General features: G+C 42.3%; 2 protein-coding genes and 1 long non-coding RNA gene across 3 annotated transcripts; 2 read left to right on the top strand and 1 right to left on the bottom strand.

Moving 5' to 3' along the window:
• The first annotated feature begins 1,609 nt into the window (after positions 1–1,609).
• Positions 1,610–5,295, top strand: LOC117864337 (glycerol kinase). The gene is made up of 4 exons (XM_034748400.2): positions 1,610–2,102; positions 3,050–3,271; positions 3,351–4,317; positions 4,862–5,295. The coding sequence occupies exons 1-4, from the start codon at positions 1,963–1,965 to the stop codon at positions 5,102–5,104; spliced, it is 1,572 nt and encodes a 523-aa protein (XP_034604291.1). The 5' UTR covers positions 1,610–1,962; the 3' UTR covers positions 5,105–5,295.
• Positions 5,296–5,728: 433 nt separating this feature from the next.
• LOC117864338 (uncharacterized) lies at positions 5,729–6,441 on the bottom strand. Its single transcript, XR_004642387.2, has 2 exons — positions 6,141–6,441; positions 5,729–6,047 (listed from the first exon to the last, which is right to left on the bottom strand). It is a non-coding gene; the product is annotated as an uncharacterized lncRNA (long non-coding RNA).
• Positions 6,442–8,296: 1,855 nt separating this feature from the next.
• LOC117863381 (uncharacterized) lies at positions 8,297–10,195 on the top strand. The gene has a single exon (XM_034747053.2). It carries the CDS (start codon positions 8,311–8,313, stop codon positions 9,538–9,540), a length of 1,230 nt encoding a protein of 409 aa, XP_034602944.2. The 5' UTR covers positions 8,297–8,310; the 3' UTR covers positions 9,541–10,195.
• Positions 10,196–16,253: the final 6,058 nt, after the last annotated feature.

Genomic DNA, 16,253 nt, shown 5'->3' with positions numbered 1-16,253 from the left:
ATACTATAGCGTTTTGTTTGTATTTGTGAATTATTGTCCAAATATTGACTAATTAGGCTTAAAAGATTCGTCTCGCAAAGTACAACAAAACTGTGCAATTAGTTTTTGATTTCGTCTACATTCAGTACTCCATACATTTACCGCAAGTTTAATGTGATAAAGTTAGGATTTTGAAGTGAACTAAACATGACCTAATGCTGCTGTCGAATTCGTCGGGAAAGAAAAGAAAGCAAAAGTGCACGGCAGCCATGGAATCGTAGAAAATGACGCGTGATGCGTGAGTTTGTTTAGTCTGATGGCAATAACGACACCTAATAATGCTGCTCAATCAAGCCGTTGCCCAGGAGCCGGCCGTTCGTCCAGCGGCCGCAGCGAACCTGACCGAGTCATGATGGCGCCAAGCTCGGCCTGCGCAAGCGCAATCCTGCACCGATGAGTTTGGTGCGACTCCTCCCAGCAAATACTAATACCCACCCACCACTTCCTCCCTTGCCATTGATTTCGATGGGTTGCCGGATGCAAAGGCTATGTTTTTGGAAGGGACCTTGTCGCCGTGGTCTCGCCGGAGCTCTGCCAATGAACTAACTGCCGCCAATCCGATTGGATCGGCTGCATCAGACACGATCCAGCGGAGCAGGACGGTGGCAGCCATATTCTGTGTGCTCGCCGACGCTTGCAGCTCGCACTGCCACGGGGTCTGCATATTTTGTATAACAGGTTCTCCTTCAGAGTCCAGAATTCAGAGGAAGTGGTTGAAGGAGATAATGATTTTTGCCCATTCTATCTTATCCTATTCCATGGTTCCCAATAGTTGTCCCTGACGCATCTTCTTCAGACAAGCTACTTGCACGACAAGTGGAGCACTTTGTTAAACCTGAATGAGGCGGCCGAATGTGCTGTTTGTCTCCATCACGGAGCTGAGGTAACTCTGCAGTCTGCATCCTTGCAGGATTCGACGGAGTTTGGCTTAAACTTGTTATTTTACCCGCCATGTTTCCAGCTAAATTTGCCCCTTTCCTAGGTGTACCCGTCCTGATTCTTGTCACGTACTAGTACGCGGTAGCAAACTACCAATGGGTCTTCTGAACGTGCACAAAAGGTATACCAAAAGAACAAAGCTTTGGCGTGAGAGCGGAGGATCCGTGCCGATTGCGGCAAGTTGACCTGTAGGCCAATCAGGCAACTCTCAGTGTCAAGTACTCGAATGACTGGCCGTTTACGAGACGGGTAGCGAAGAACAGTCTGCATCTTTTTTCTCTTTTGTAAAATGATGGTATCTCCCCATCTTTAATTCCGATCCAAAACACTGCCCCAGTTGCGGCAAGCCAGTAAGGTCCATGGACTCTCGTGCATGTGTCTTGCTGTTCTGCAAGTAGCAATCGGCAGCACGGGCTTGGGACGTCAATGCACCTGCCGCTGAACTCAAGATGCGATCTCAGCTCGTCTTTATCCGGATAAGATTCGGCATGAGACAGTTCCCCAATCCAACGTCAACACACACGACGCACTAATCCGATGCTTAGCCGCCGTTGTTTTTTAGGATAATCCCCGTGATCGCCCGCTGCACGGTTTGTCCGTCGCCGTGGAGAAACCAATCAGGCGAGGCGATCACAGCCAGCAACCACAAGCCGGCGCTATCCAAAAAAAAACCCAGCTTTTGCCGGGGCGCGGCGCGGACGCCAAAAATCCCGTCACGTCCCCCAAGATCCCGGCGCCCAGCGCAGCAGTGTAGACAGCGCGACGGCCATTGACTTTCCCGCCCACCGCCCCTCCTTCTCCCTCCCAATCGGATCCACTCGTCGCGGCCTATAAACTCTCCGCCTCTCCGGGGTCCAGCTCCCAACTGCCACCGATTTGTTTGACGCCACCTCCGGTCCTCCCTTCACACTCGCCGGTCGCTGCTCCCGACCTCCACCGCAGCCGATCTCTCGTCCTGCTTCGCGGGCGCCGGCGAGAGGGGACATGGCGGGGGAAGGGGAGGAGGTGTACGTGGCGGCCATCGACCAGGGCACCACCAGCACCAGATTCATCGTCTACGACCGCCACGCCAAGCCCGTCGCGTCGCACCAGCTCGAGTTCAAGCAGCACTACCCGGAGGCAGGGTGAGTGTGGGCGGGTTTCCTGTTCTCTCGGCAAATCTCGGGAAGGGGATCGGTTGAGTAGCGTGTTTGCTTTAAGGATTGTGGTGTGACCTGTGCGGATTCTGGACCGTTGATTGACTTGGAGGGAATTAGGGAGTTGCTAGTTTTAAGATGTTTAGCTTTGCGGTTCTAATGTTTTGGTTTATTTGCTTGAAGGTTCATCATTAAATTTTAAGATATTTCTTCTTAATACAAAGATGCGCAGCTCTCTTGTTCTCAAAAAAAATAATTAACTTTTAAGACATGTGAGAGTGAGACTCACATGTTACATGTCATATGTACTTTAATAACTTAATTGGCAAATTAGTGGACTATCCAATGTACAACTAGGGTCATGTAGTTCTCTTCTGAACTTATGAGTAGAAACTTAGATGATTATTGAGTCATGTTTACTCTAAGAAAACATATTACCACAAGTTCCAAAAGGATTCACGTGAGGTTGAACTTTTTTCTGCTAGATCAATTCGGCGACTTATCAATTGGCTCCTTTTAGTTTCCCTTAATTACCCATGTTATTGGAAAAACGTCTAACTAATTGTCTCACTCCAAAAATAGTACTATATTTACTATCATGCTGAACTTTCAAGACTGCTAATTTTCTACTCTAAGCTTGAACATGTTGTTCATACCTGTAATTTTGGTAGATTTAAAGGAATATCACATATTTTCTTTATTTCACTATTGTTTCCATTTCTCTGTGGATTTGTGAAAGGGAGTAATATACTATACCTTTCATCATTCCTTTTTATGCTATTTGGTTTGAGCCACTGTAGTCTGTAATCTGGTGTCATCTTTTTTTTAAAGCGATGTCAACTATCATAATGAATTTCACTTTCTTTTGCTGTTGATTAATTTTTTATTTAGTCATGATCTCTGATATTGTTCTATTTATTATTGTGAACTACAAGGTGGGTTGAGCATGATCCTATGGAGATTATAGAGACTGTGAAGGTTTGTATGAAGGAGGCAGTTGACAAAGCCAAAGATGGTAAATACAATGTGGTTGCTGGTTTGAAGGCCATTGGGATCACAAATCAGAGGGAAACCACTGTTATGTGGAGTAAATCCACTGGCCTTCCGCTGTACAATGCCATTGTGTGGATGGATGCTCGCACAAGCCCTGTCTGCAGGTCTTCTTTTTGTCCATCACTAGTTTTCTGTTAACATCTTGATATTGTCCAGTTTTCTCATCATGCTTCAACTATCCAGGAGATTGGAAAGTGAGCTATCAGGCGGTAGAACCCACTTTGTGGAGACATGCGGGTTGCCAATCAGTACCTATTTCAGTGCTCTGAAGTTATTATGGTTGATGGAAAATGTTGATGCTGTCAAGGATGCAGTCCGGACAGGTGATGCGTTATTTGGCACAATAGACACCTGGTTGATCTGGAACCTTACAGGAGGTGTTGCTGGTGGGAAGCATGTCACAGACTGCTCAAATGCATCTCGCACAATGCTCATGAATCTGAAGACACTTGATTGGGATAAGCCAACACTTGATGCATTAGGAATTTCTGCAGCTATTTTACCAAAAATAATCAGTAATTCAGAGAAAATAGGTGTGGTTGCCGATGGGTTCCCCTTGGCAGGTGTCCCCATCTCAGGATGTCTAGGAGATCAGCATGCTGCTATGCTTGGGCAGCTATGCCAAAAGGGTGAAGCGAAAAGCACCTATGGAACTGGTGCCTTCATCCTTCTCAACACAGGGGAAGAGCCTACCCAGTCCTCCCATGGTCTTCTTAGCACCATTGCTTACAAACTTGGCCCAACTGCACCCACTAATTATGCTCTTGAAGGATCTATTGCCATTGCAGGCGCAGCAGTTCAATGGCTGAGGGACAGTCTTGGAATCATTCAGACAGCAGCTGAAATTGAAAAGTTGGCTGAAACTGTGCCGGATTCAGGTGGCATATACTTCGTGCCCGCATTCAACGGGTTGTTTGCACCATGGTGGAGGGATGATGCAAGGGGGATCTGCATTGGAATCACAAGGTTCACAAATAAGGGACACATTGCTCGAGCAGTGCTTGAGAGTATGTGCTTTCAGGTGAATGATGTCCTCAGCTCCATGCACAAGGATGCTGGAGAGGCAGGAGAAGTAAAGAGCGCAGAAGGGGAGTTCTTGTTGCGTGTAGATGGTGGCGCTACTGTTAATAATCTTCTCATGCAGATCCAGGTAAAATTAAAATATTCTTCTCTTTCCAGCAGTCTTATACAAAGAAAAGCGGTAGGAGTACTATATTACTAGCTTTTCCACTAGGAGCATTATCTTGTAGATGAAAAATACATGTTCCATTTTCTGTGGATGGCTGAACTGGAGCAAGGTTAAGAATTAATGAATTTCAGTTGTTCATCAACAGAAATATTAGCATCACGTCGAAGGGTTCATGTTTTTGTACTTGTTGGCTTTCTAAAAACGGATAATTGCAACTCTTTAATGGATAAATGCAATAGGCTAACTCTTTTTGTCCCCCTGTCCATTAAGATTCATGGAAAACACCGATTATTACTTCCACAGAAATGGACCAGCCACTTCTGGGACATACTCTGCAGTAAGACAGTAGATACAGCAATATGTTCTGAGATTTGGCCTGTGTAAAAACTGTTTTCATTTCATCTCGTGAACAGACTGTAGCAAAGTATGTCAATAGTCTTAAAAAACTGTACTGATTTATTTGATACTTTGGTTAATTACTAGCAACATATACACCCACCTGCAGGCTGATCTATTGGGTAGCCCAGTTGTCAGACCTGCTGACATTGAGACAACAGCCCTTGGAGCTGCATATGCAGCTGGATTGGCTGCTGGAGTATGGACTGGGGAGCAAGTATTTGCTGGCTTGCACAAAGAGAATACGACAGTGTTTCGCCCGCAGTTGGATGAGACCCACAGGAAGAAGAGAGCAGACTCCTGGTACAAGGCGGTTTCAAGATCATTCGACTTGGCTGATCTATCTCTGTAAATTAATTAGTCGGTCAGTGATCGTCTGATGGGTGATGGGCGATGTATCTGTTTTCAGCAGTTGCCAATGAATAAGATGGTCTTCACCGGGGTTTTTTAACTACTTGTTACTTGTTTGTACTAAAAAGTAAAAACAGATGCTAAACATATCTTTACAAACATGAGTACAGGAATGTACTTAAATTTTGAGCAGGAAGTACTTTCGGAATATTTATGATATATTCCGGGAGCACGAATGGTTTGCCTGATCGGTCGATAGGCAGATGGCTTGAGGAGCCCCAATATCTGTTTAGTCACTGCTCGCACATGCTGTTTGCCTGTTTTGGTCTGATGTTAGGAACGCTGCCTCTTATCCTTGTGCTAGATATTGACCAGGCTTAAGAGGGGCTACAACCTACAGGAATCTCTGGTCGAGCTAGTAAACTCTTTTCCCTTGTTTATGTCTCTTTAGGCGATTCCTCTACTCTTCTACTTCATGCTCGATATCTTATGGACTTAGACGCATGTGCGAACAGTCATTCAATATCTTAGTAGGCATTACGTACTGCAGCACCGATCTTCTAGAGTGGCACTTGGTTTCCTTTGCCAAACACTGTTTTTTCGCAAATGCACTCGACAGTTCCAATTTACATAATTATGCACTTCTATTAAGGAATACATATCCACTTTTCTTTGACAAACTGGGGAATAATGTACTACAGTACAATGGGATCACTTAACATTTACAAAGCCGGTGATGACTCTCTATCAGGATCGAATAGTGGAGATTGGAGAACATAGCTCTGAAGTCTGAACTGACATCGAGAGAAACAAGGCATGATTTATTGGGTAATCGTGATTAGCTTCAGCAGAGCATCGCCCGGCTGCACGGGGGAAGGCGCCCGAAGACTGTCCTGCGAAGTACCCCTTCTCTTCTTCAGCTCCGGTGGCTCCCATGCCGCCTGCTGCCCAAGACGAGTCGAGCAGCAAGCCACCGATTCATTCAGATGTGTCGACAGATGGTGAAGGAAAAAAGAAATTCAGAAGAAAGTACTCACTGTTGGCAGGCTTCAATGGCGTTTCCATCTTTTCGCGGTCACCCTTCAGCATGTCCTCCACCCAACTGCCGGCGGGACAAGGGCCAGACTGGCTAGCAAAAGAACGGCGAGGAAGAGTGACGAAACTTTCGCAGCCATGGTCAGGACGTTCTGGTTGCTCTGGTGGTCGATGGCACGAGCAGAGCCGGGGCGTTGAGCTTTTATGGCTTCTCAGCGAAAGCTGCAGTGACCCAAACCGCGTGGTGATCGGTGTATTTCAACAAACATATCTTCTAGGTTTGGCTTCTACGGCTTTGAAATAACTCACCCTACTTTCAGAGTTCCAGCGAGTATTTGACATAGGGGTGTTTGGGAGGAGGGGGCTAAATTTTAGCCTCCGTACATCGAATGTTTGGATACTAATTAGGAGTATTAAATCTAGACTAATTACAAAACTAATTACACAACCTCTAGGCTAAATCGCGAGACGAATCTATTAAGCCTAATTAGTCCATAAATTGATAATGTGGTGCTACAGTAAGCATTCACTAATGATGGATTAATTAGGCTTAATAGATTTTTCTCGCGATTTAGCCTAGGGGTTCTGCAATTAGTTTTGTAATTAACTTATATTTAGTCCTCCTAATCAGTATCCGAATATTTGATGTGACAGTACTAAAGTTTAGCCCTGGTATCCAAACGCCCCCATAATCTTTTTGAAACGTTATATATGACATAAGTTAGGGGTTATGATGCATAAAGTTTAAGATAGTGTTTGGTTCGTGCTAAGGTAATGTAAATGTAAAGGGAATCAAATTACAGTGTATTTAGCAACGGAATGAATGATTAACCTTTTTGTTTGGTTACACTCTGTTAACATAATCAGATTACGGTGTGGGTGCTGTATCTGGTTACGGTGGAGGAGGAGTAAGAAGTTTGTATAGATATTATTTAGGTAAACCATAATACATAGCAAAAGAGAAAAAAAGGAGCGGGAGAGCCAAATGAATCGAAAGATTCATGTTTGGTTCGGGAAGAGATCATAAAAATTGTAAACTTAATAGCAAGATAATCTACTTTATTTATTAGATAATTTAGATAATTGAAAAGGGATTCGATTACAGTACCACCGCAACCAAATATGTGTAATGAGATTTGTTACTGAACGCCACCTAAGATCGTTGAACGTTGAGCCGTAAAAAAAACAAAGAGTGAAAAAGAAAAACCGGACTATTTTTCCTTCAGATCTGACCGCCACTACTTTTTTAACAACATTTTCTGATGAGAGATTTCCGTCCGTTTTACCCTATACAGCCCTCATTTCCTCAATTCAAGAGAGTAGCCCTAAATCCCCTCATCGACGGCTTCTGCGCGAGGCCATGTAAGTTCCAGCTTCCAACTTCTCACAGCCTCCGCGGATCTAAGGAAGAGAGAAGCCAATTTGATGCCCCTTAAGTTTGCATCCTAGCGCTATCCGTCACAGCACTTTTCTCTAGTCCGCCATGAATTAGTTGTTGGTTCGTCTCCACTTCATGGAATCACGACTATTCTGCCTGACATTTGGTCGTGGAATCACGGTCTTCTAGTTAAATTTATCGTTTGACTTTGTACAGGGAAAAAAAAATCTTAGTGTCATGGTTGGGTTTGGGCTCTCTTCTGCGCAGGAGGCCGATCCCAAATCTGATCCCATTCGAGTCCCAACCTTGGTCATGCCATGATGTTTTTCCTGCCCCAGGTTCACGCCACGAATTAACTCCTGCTGTTCAGTGGTGAACTGGCAATAGCCTGATCTTTCTTTTAAGTACTGTGTTGAATCCCCTAAAAAACTAGTGTGTTAATGCCTGTTTTTCACATTGTTTTAAGTTAATTGTTGGAAACCAATTATCAGGGCATGCCAGGAACTTAGCATTCATGCTTGAATCTCATAGGAATTTCATAGTAACTAGCAATAAAGAGTGTGTTCATTGTTAAATTTCCTGTAAGATCATCCATTGCAAATGTAGCCTGAACGTTTTGGCCATTCCCTAGGTAGAGAGAATTTGGAACACATGATCTTTTTAATCCATTTGAGGAATTAAATGTACCCATGAAGTTTATGTGTTCCTAACAAGTCCTACAGGTTAATAGTCTGTTCCAATAGTATGAAATTAATGAGTCATTAGGATAATGATTTTTTTTATAAAATTTGTATATGAATGTTAAGCAGATTCGTGTAGACCAAATGATGAGTTCGGGCATCAAAAGAAGAACAGATTATATTGACATTCACAAGATGGGGACTTCCATGAGAAAGGAAATCCATAGTTACTGGTTACATTATGACTTTGCCTGCAGTGCGGCCAATCCCTTCTCACTGCATAAAGTCCCACAACACATCCTTGGGGTCGATAGGACTGCTTATGAGCCAATAATTCTTTCCATTGGGCCATATTACCATGGAAAGGAACCTTTACAGGCTATGGAGAAGGAAAAATGGAACTGTAGCAGAAACTTGCAAGATTACTTGAAAGTGATTGTTCGATCTGAGAGAAGAGCAAGGACCTGTTACTCAGAGGATACAAAAATGGAGAAGAAAAAAAATCTTCAGATGCTCTTGCTTGATGGGTGCTTCATACTTGTCTTCCTTAATGGAATGGGAAATGAAGAGGGAAACCGAGGAACAGATGAGGGTTGCAGCACTAGTCAAGAAATACGAAGTGAAACCATCAACAACACAGCAAGCTTAAGTCTTGAAAAGAAAGAAGAATCCAACATTGAAAGAACAACTCGCGAAGATTACCAGAGTAATAATAATTTGGAACTTTGTGAGGTACGAAGCAGCAGTGACCCTAAAGAAAAAACGATGAACCAGAACAGTCAGGAGCTAAATGATTCTGCTGGAATGGGGGGATGGTACAGTTGCTGTCTGATCCATGATTTGCTTTTGTTTGAAAACCAAATTCCTTTCTATATCGTGGAAGGAATTTATGAAGTGTTTAACAGGACAGAGACAGAATTAAATTTTCTTGCAGAAAGAATTGCTGAGTGCATGGAGAGTATCTTACGTCACTATCCAATCGCTATTCAGTCATCTGATAGGCCCAAGAAATTTCATCACTTGCTCCACTTGTGTCATATATACTTCAGGCCTAGCCAGAAATTTGAGAAGAAGAATCAGGACCAAGCAAGGCTGCGGTCCTTCTGCCGCATTCTTCAATTTTTTGAGAAGAATTTCCCTTTTCATTTTGGAAAGAAATATGCCAGTCTTGGTCACAAACCAGACGAAATCCAGCAATTATCCTTGCAAACTCATCAATTGGTTTGTTTGGAATCTGAACATCTTCCAAGTCGATGGCGTCGAGCAGTGCAGTATCATAAAGCTGGAGTTACACTTAGAAAAGGGAGCATGATCAATATAACAGGCACTCACTATTGGATGTAAAGTTCAGCAATGGGACCATAGAAATTCTTTGTTTACCGATCGATGAGAATACTGAAGCTCTTTTCAAAAACTTAATTGCATTGGAACAGACGAATCCAAAATATGGAAATGGTCTCACAGCCTATATCTCTTTCATGTCTCAACTTGTAACCACGCCTGATGATGCGGCATTGCTCGTTAATAAAGGGATTATAGTACACATGATGGACAGCGACGAAGAGTTGTCATCTCTGTTTGCCAGGTTGGTTAAGCAAGTAGTGATCAATGCTGAGACCAACTACTACCTCAAGTCTATGTGCCAGACACTGGAAAGCCACTACCAGAGTAGACTAAACCGATGGACCGCATGGTTGCGTGGCTTGTGCTTGCGGTCTTAGCCACCATTGCCGTGCTTATCTGCACAGTTGTTCAGACCATATTCACAGTGCTGGCCCACGTCAAGCCACCACAATAGCCGTAAGGGGTAAGGACCACTGAGAAGTGATTTATCTTTTCATGATCATGCAAAAGTTTTGCATGTTGATCTAATGACTTGTGAGAAGGGATTTCTCGGCAGATACTTCATTTAAACTTATTTTTGCAATCATCCCCGTTCTCAAAAGAGAACTGTATTGTAGCCCTTCAACTTTTAAAGAAGTGCCACTTAAGTACCGAAGCCGGAAAAGTAATTTGACTGGTCTTTGAATTTGCAAAGTATCACTTCAGTTCATCAACATGCTTTTAGGCCATTATGGCCTTTTAGCAACTAAGAACTAAATGGCACAACATGCAAATTTATTATCAATATGCTTTTAGGTAATTATTAAGCGTTTCAGTGACTCAGGACTAAATGGCACAACATGCAAATTTATGGACCAGTAGAGGTAATATTCAAAATTTATGGCTCCAGGTGGTAACTCGACAAGTTTAACGATTTATACAGTTTATTTATTGCTTGTTTAATATTTAATCTTGATGTTCTATCATTTTTCTTAGTAAGTATTATGCTTCTAATTTCAAGTAGAGTTAACATTCAAATTTAAGGCCCCAGGGGACGACTCGACAAGTTAAACAATCTATACAGTTTAGTGCTTCCAAAGTTTGATTAAGTTGTTGTATTATTTTTCTTAGCAATTTGTTATGCTTCTAATTTCAAGTCCATCAGGAATTTCTCGAAAAGGCTTTTTAACTTCGAAATTTTCTATGTAACTTAGAAGTAGCAAAAGTCTATATTTAAAGCCCTTAAATGTCTAATTAATGGTTCGATGCTATACATGGAAAGAGAGACGAGTTGGCACTCTGCGGTGCCAGTAATCATTGTGAAGACAACAAGTGCTTTACCAATCATTTTGAGGTAGTGCCTAAACTTATAATGTTGGGATGATCCTAGCTGCTCTGCAGCGCAGAATTCCGCAGGCGTGCTGGTGTTAGGAAGAGAAGATTTACCAGGAGCCAGCCGAACCTTAGCTTCTCATGGCAGAGGCCAGAGGCCAAACAAAAGGGGAAAATAGACAAATATACTTAATTATGCTTCTCTTACTCAATCGGTTGCATCAAGATAAATTCATGAAACAGGAGTTGTTTTTAATTCCACGAGAAGATAACGGAATCACTTGGGATATGGTCTATTGTCCATTGATTCATGCTGATTCATCCCTTCAGTGAAGCTAACATGCTCTTGCCTTGCAGGGCGTAATGCGGGGAGGACGGAACACCATGTTGGGTGCATAAAGTATTGCCTTCTCTTCTCCAATACTGCCGACTTTACCAACTTCTCCTGGCCAAAACGACAATAACTATATGAGCTTTTAGTTAAGACTTGAGAAAGACGAATAAGATACCAGCAGGAGGAGACGATGGTGAGAACAAACCGTTGGAACCACCTTTTCCCACACCACGATTAATCAGTGAAGACGATGCATCGAGCTTTGGATTTTCTACTGGCAGTTGTCGTGATGTCACGACATAGGCGAGCTGGCTGGTAGCGAGAAGAAGAATGGCAAAGGCGATGAATGTCTTCGCCATCATCTTTGCTGTACATTCTGCAGCGACGGAGCTGCTACTTATATAATGGAGGGCATCCTAGCGGCTTTGGAGCACGGAATTCAGAAGGTTCGGTGATGACAAGTCCTTTTAGCTAGGTGGAACCAAAATCTAGTAGCTAACTAGGTGGAATCAATTGACCTGTTCGCTTCAGCTTATCAGCCGGCTTATCAGTCACCAAACAATATTTTTCTCTCATAACAAATCAGCTGTTTTAATTTTTCAGCCAGCTTATAAGTCCAGCTGAACAGGCCGAATATATAGTAGCCTGCCAAACCTTATGATTAATCTGACAACCTTCACATGTATGGAGGACAGGTGTCGCTTCATCTCTTGTTTTAGCTGTCGCATGTCTACAACTTCGGTAACCCGAGATTTATAATGTCAATATGGAATATTTTGTCGTAGTCAGGAACTTTAGAAGTCACAAGGTAACTTTCTCATATATCTTCGACATGTTTTTTTTGAAGTAATATATCTTCGACATGTTTAATGTATGAATTCTACCTCTCACTTCTAACTGTAAAATTGCCCTCCTGATTACACAAAAATAAGCGCCCGAGCGCTGGCACTTGAATTGTCCAGGCGCTAATAACTCCACACGTTTTTAAACCTACAATAAACACTTGTGTGCAAATAGATGTGCACCCCGTACGTCCTCAAACACACGCATTAGTGATAAGCACAATACATCTTCTAATATAGTACGTTAGCAAGATTTTCCAAATGCATTAATAAATAAAGTTCTTAAAAGTATGGTAGGATGAAACATTTTTATGAGTAATCACTAATGCGTGTGTTTCTCAAATGATCATCCATATGCAATAGAGCATGTTATTTTTTGAGGGATTTTTTTTTGCCATAGTTAGTTTTAGAATGGTTTTTACATTTTTTATCAGCGGAGGGAGAAGATTACTCTACTATTTGCCACTTTCGCTGACATGGCGTGACACCTGCCAGCATGAAATGAGATTGTGAATTGTCGATTTTGCCCCTTCTACACTCCACTCCACTCCCGTTCCTCCTAAACTCCCGCTTTCCCTTTTCCTTTGGAATTCCTCCTGCCTCCGTCGCAAACTTACAGGAGACCTGGCGAGCTGGATCGGGATCCCGCTGCCCAATCCACCTCTGATCCGTTCTCCCCCACCATGGGTCATTCATATTCCTGATTATTATATGCAATCACCAGCGATCCGCATTTGCAGCACCTTCCTCTTGGAGATCCCGATCATTTGAAGCTCCCTCATCGCGTGATATATGTCAGTATTTCGTCCGTTTCACCTCTTCAATTCTTCTCAACAACAATGTCGTGATCTTAATTTCGTCATAATTCGATAAAGTGGATGTCTGCTTAGAAAACCTTTTTGCCTTCCGATGCAAGTATTGTGTTAGGGGTCCCTTTGTTTTCTCTAGAATACAAGGCCTCAATAGTGAAAATTATTTCTTGAAAGATCACTAGTGAAAATTGTTGCTATACCCTTTCGAAAAAAAGAAATTGTTGCTATACTGCTGGCCCAACAGCGTTTAAGTTGAGGCACCAACAAAACTTTTGTCGGCCACAAGATGTTCATCCACAGAGAAGCTAAAAATGGCACCATTCGTTTCAAAAAAAGAAGGGCACCATGTTTTGGATGAAAACTTGCGTTTTAAATGAAAAATAGCTGCAATTCTACACAAATGCACTGCATACTACTAGAAACTACATATATCTTTAAGTAGGAATACTAATGTGTTTTTTCTTAAAATAAAGCAGGAGCACTGCTGATTCATTTAAGGAGATAGAAATTCATGCTTACAATAAGTTCGATATTACATAGGATAATTAGCTCTCTAGGCTTACTCATTAATAAAACTAAGATACACTAAACCAACTCGGGGTACCGCAAGCTCTCTGACGCAACTTAACATCATCTTGTATCATGTCGAACACTTGCATCGGCCGGAGAGATTTTCCTTCAAACACTCGTCAGTTGCACTCCTTCCTATGTTCCATGCAGTGAGGATTAGATACGCGGCCACAGATCGGCCTTGCTTCTTGTTGAATGGCGCAAGTGATCTCCTCTACCACTGTTCCACTTCTACATCATCATCTTCCGGTATCTTGAATATCCCCCCGGTCCAGTTACTCACCAGCATCCATACTTCCTTGGCATAACTGCATTGAAGGCATAGATGTGTTGCTATTTCTGCTTCCTGATCACACAATGGGCATTCCTGTTTGCATTGCCAATTTTGAGCCACCATCTTATTAGCTGTCAGTATTTTGCTCTGTATCAACAGCCATGCAAATAACTTATGCTTAGCTTCAGCATGAGCCTGCCAAATGACTTTGCCATCAAAACTACTGTAAGTTCCCCTCAATTGTGCATGATAAGCTGATCTTGAGGTGTATGAGCCATTTGATGTCCACCTCCATTTGATTTGGTCCTCCTCATCACTGAATTCAGTATTCTACACCAAGTCCCATAAGATGACAAACTCTGCCATTTGTTCGACCAACTGCATCATCCATAAACCTCTAGTCCAGTTGTGGTCAATTAGATCCTCCCTCACCGTCTTATTTTTCCTCCATGCCAATTTGTAGAGGCTTGGAGCTATATCTCTAAGTGCCCTTCCATTGACCCAAGAACATTGCTAGAATTTGACCCTATTCCCATTTTCCAATGTAACAATTGTACTGGCTCTAAATAGTTGCTTGTCCACCTCAACACATGGGGTAGCAGATCCTACCCATGGTCGATCAGTTTCAGTCCACTCATACCATAACCATCGGAGCTGAAGAGCTCTACTAAAAGCACCAAGTTCAAGGATACCCAAACCACCAAGGTTCTTCGGCAGTGTTGTTTTCTACCACTTTACTAGACAATGTCCTCCACTAGTCTGCTTCGATCTTTCCACAGGAAGTTTCTTCTAATTTTGTCTATTTTCCTCAATGTCCATTTCTTCCGTGCAAATATTATGATGAAGTAGATTGGCATAGAAGTCAGAACTGATCACACAAGAGTGAGCCTTCCAGCAAGTAACTTTCCTTTCCATGCAGGTAGTTTTGCTGCTACTGGATCAATTAGTGGCTGCACTTCTATTCTTTTCAATTTTCTTAGGCTCAGGGGCAACCCAAGGTACTTGCATGGAAAGCTTTTGACTTCACATGGGAAACTTTCCAAAATTGAATTGATGTTCAGATCCTCACATCTGATAGGATGTGCAACACTTTTTTGCAGGTTTATCTTCAGCCCTGACACCCGGCCAAAAGCATAAAAATTTCCTCTTACCAGATCAATCTCCTCTCTAATCGGGTTAACAAAGGCTGTTGTGTCATCAGCATATAAGCTTATTCTAATCTTTGTTGTTCTATTCTTAATTGGTGACAATGTGGACTCATTTTTAGCCATTGCTAATAGCCTTTGCAGTGGTTCTAAGGCTAGGATGAATAACATAGGTGACAATGGATCTCCCTGCCGAAGTCCAGTTCGATGCTTGAATTTTTTGGTTTGTGACCCATTTACCAGTACTGCCGATGTTGCTGTGTGCAGTAGTATAGAAAACCATTCCCTCCATCTGCTCCCAAATCCCATATGTTCCATTACCTCCATTAAATAGTCCTATCTAACTGTGTCAAATACCCTTGCAATGTCAAGCTTTAGGCAGCTAGCCCCACCGGTTGCCACATTCGGCCATTCATCTAATCCTTTTCTCAGTTCCTGTTGCAGCCTTGTAGGACCCAGCGCAGGTGCAGTAAAGAAGTATTCTTGTGTTGCTTTTTTTCTCCATTCATACAATCATACTCTTGCAATTAAAACAAATATTGATGCATGCAGTAAGAAGTGTTCCTCAGTTCTTCTCCATTCATACTCTTGTAATTAAAACAAATATTGATGCATGCATTTTTTTTATTTGTAGAATTGTTGAATTAGAAGAGGAACAGAGACATATTTTGGACTATTTGTATTATATTATATACTATATATGCAACTTTTGCACTCAAGTGTTTAATTTAAGACTTGGTATGTTAGTTTTGTTAATTTTTGAAATTGCTTACCGAATTACATATGGATTGTGCTGTTTATATATTTATCGAACCAAATTATGTATGAAAAATTTATCGTGACATACTTATGATAAAATCCTAGCTATGACACTGTTGCGAACTGAAAATCTCTGAAGTCTGCTAGTGTCTCAGAATGCTACACTGTATGTTTGCTTTCGTATTATAATAATTACTACTAATTCATTACAATGAACATTTTCTATGGTTGTATGCGCTGGGTGCTGCTAGCGGCATTCGGCGACATACAGTGCGCCATTGTGCTCATCACCCTCATCTCCAGATTGAGATCACTGGACTGGGGATTTGCATTGAAGCATACGAGTTGCTGGGCAGCCGCAGCCCGCAGCTGCTGCAATCACTACCGAACAGGCTCTTGTTTTGTTAATTTCTCTGGTCTAAGGTATTGGACATTTGGACTCCGAGTGTCGTTGTCTCTCTCGATGGCGTGTCAGCATCCCAGACCGTGTCATCCAACTCTTCACTTTAGCTCCGTTTGAAGACTCCGACTAAAAATTAGTTCAATGTTTTGATACTAATTAGAACATATAAATATGATCTAATTGTATAGGTCGTGGCTAATTGATGAGTAGAATCCATTTACCTAATTAGTTTACAATTAGCTTATATTGTGCTATAGTACATA

The sequence above is a fragment of the Setaria viridis genome, chromosome 7 (genome assembly GCF_005286985.2).
Source record: "Setaria viridis chromosome 7, Setaria_viridis_v4.0, whole genome shotgun sequence".
Lineage (NCBI taxonomy): Eukaryota > Viridiplantae > Streptophyta > Magnoliopsida > Poales > Poaceae > Setaria > Setaria viridis.
This window is presented reverse-complemented; position numbering and strand designations above follow the sequence as displayed.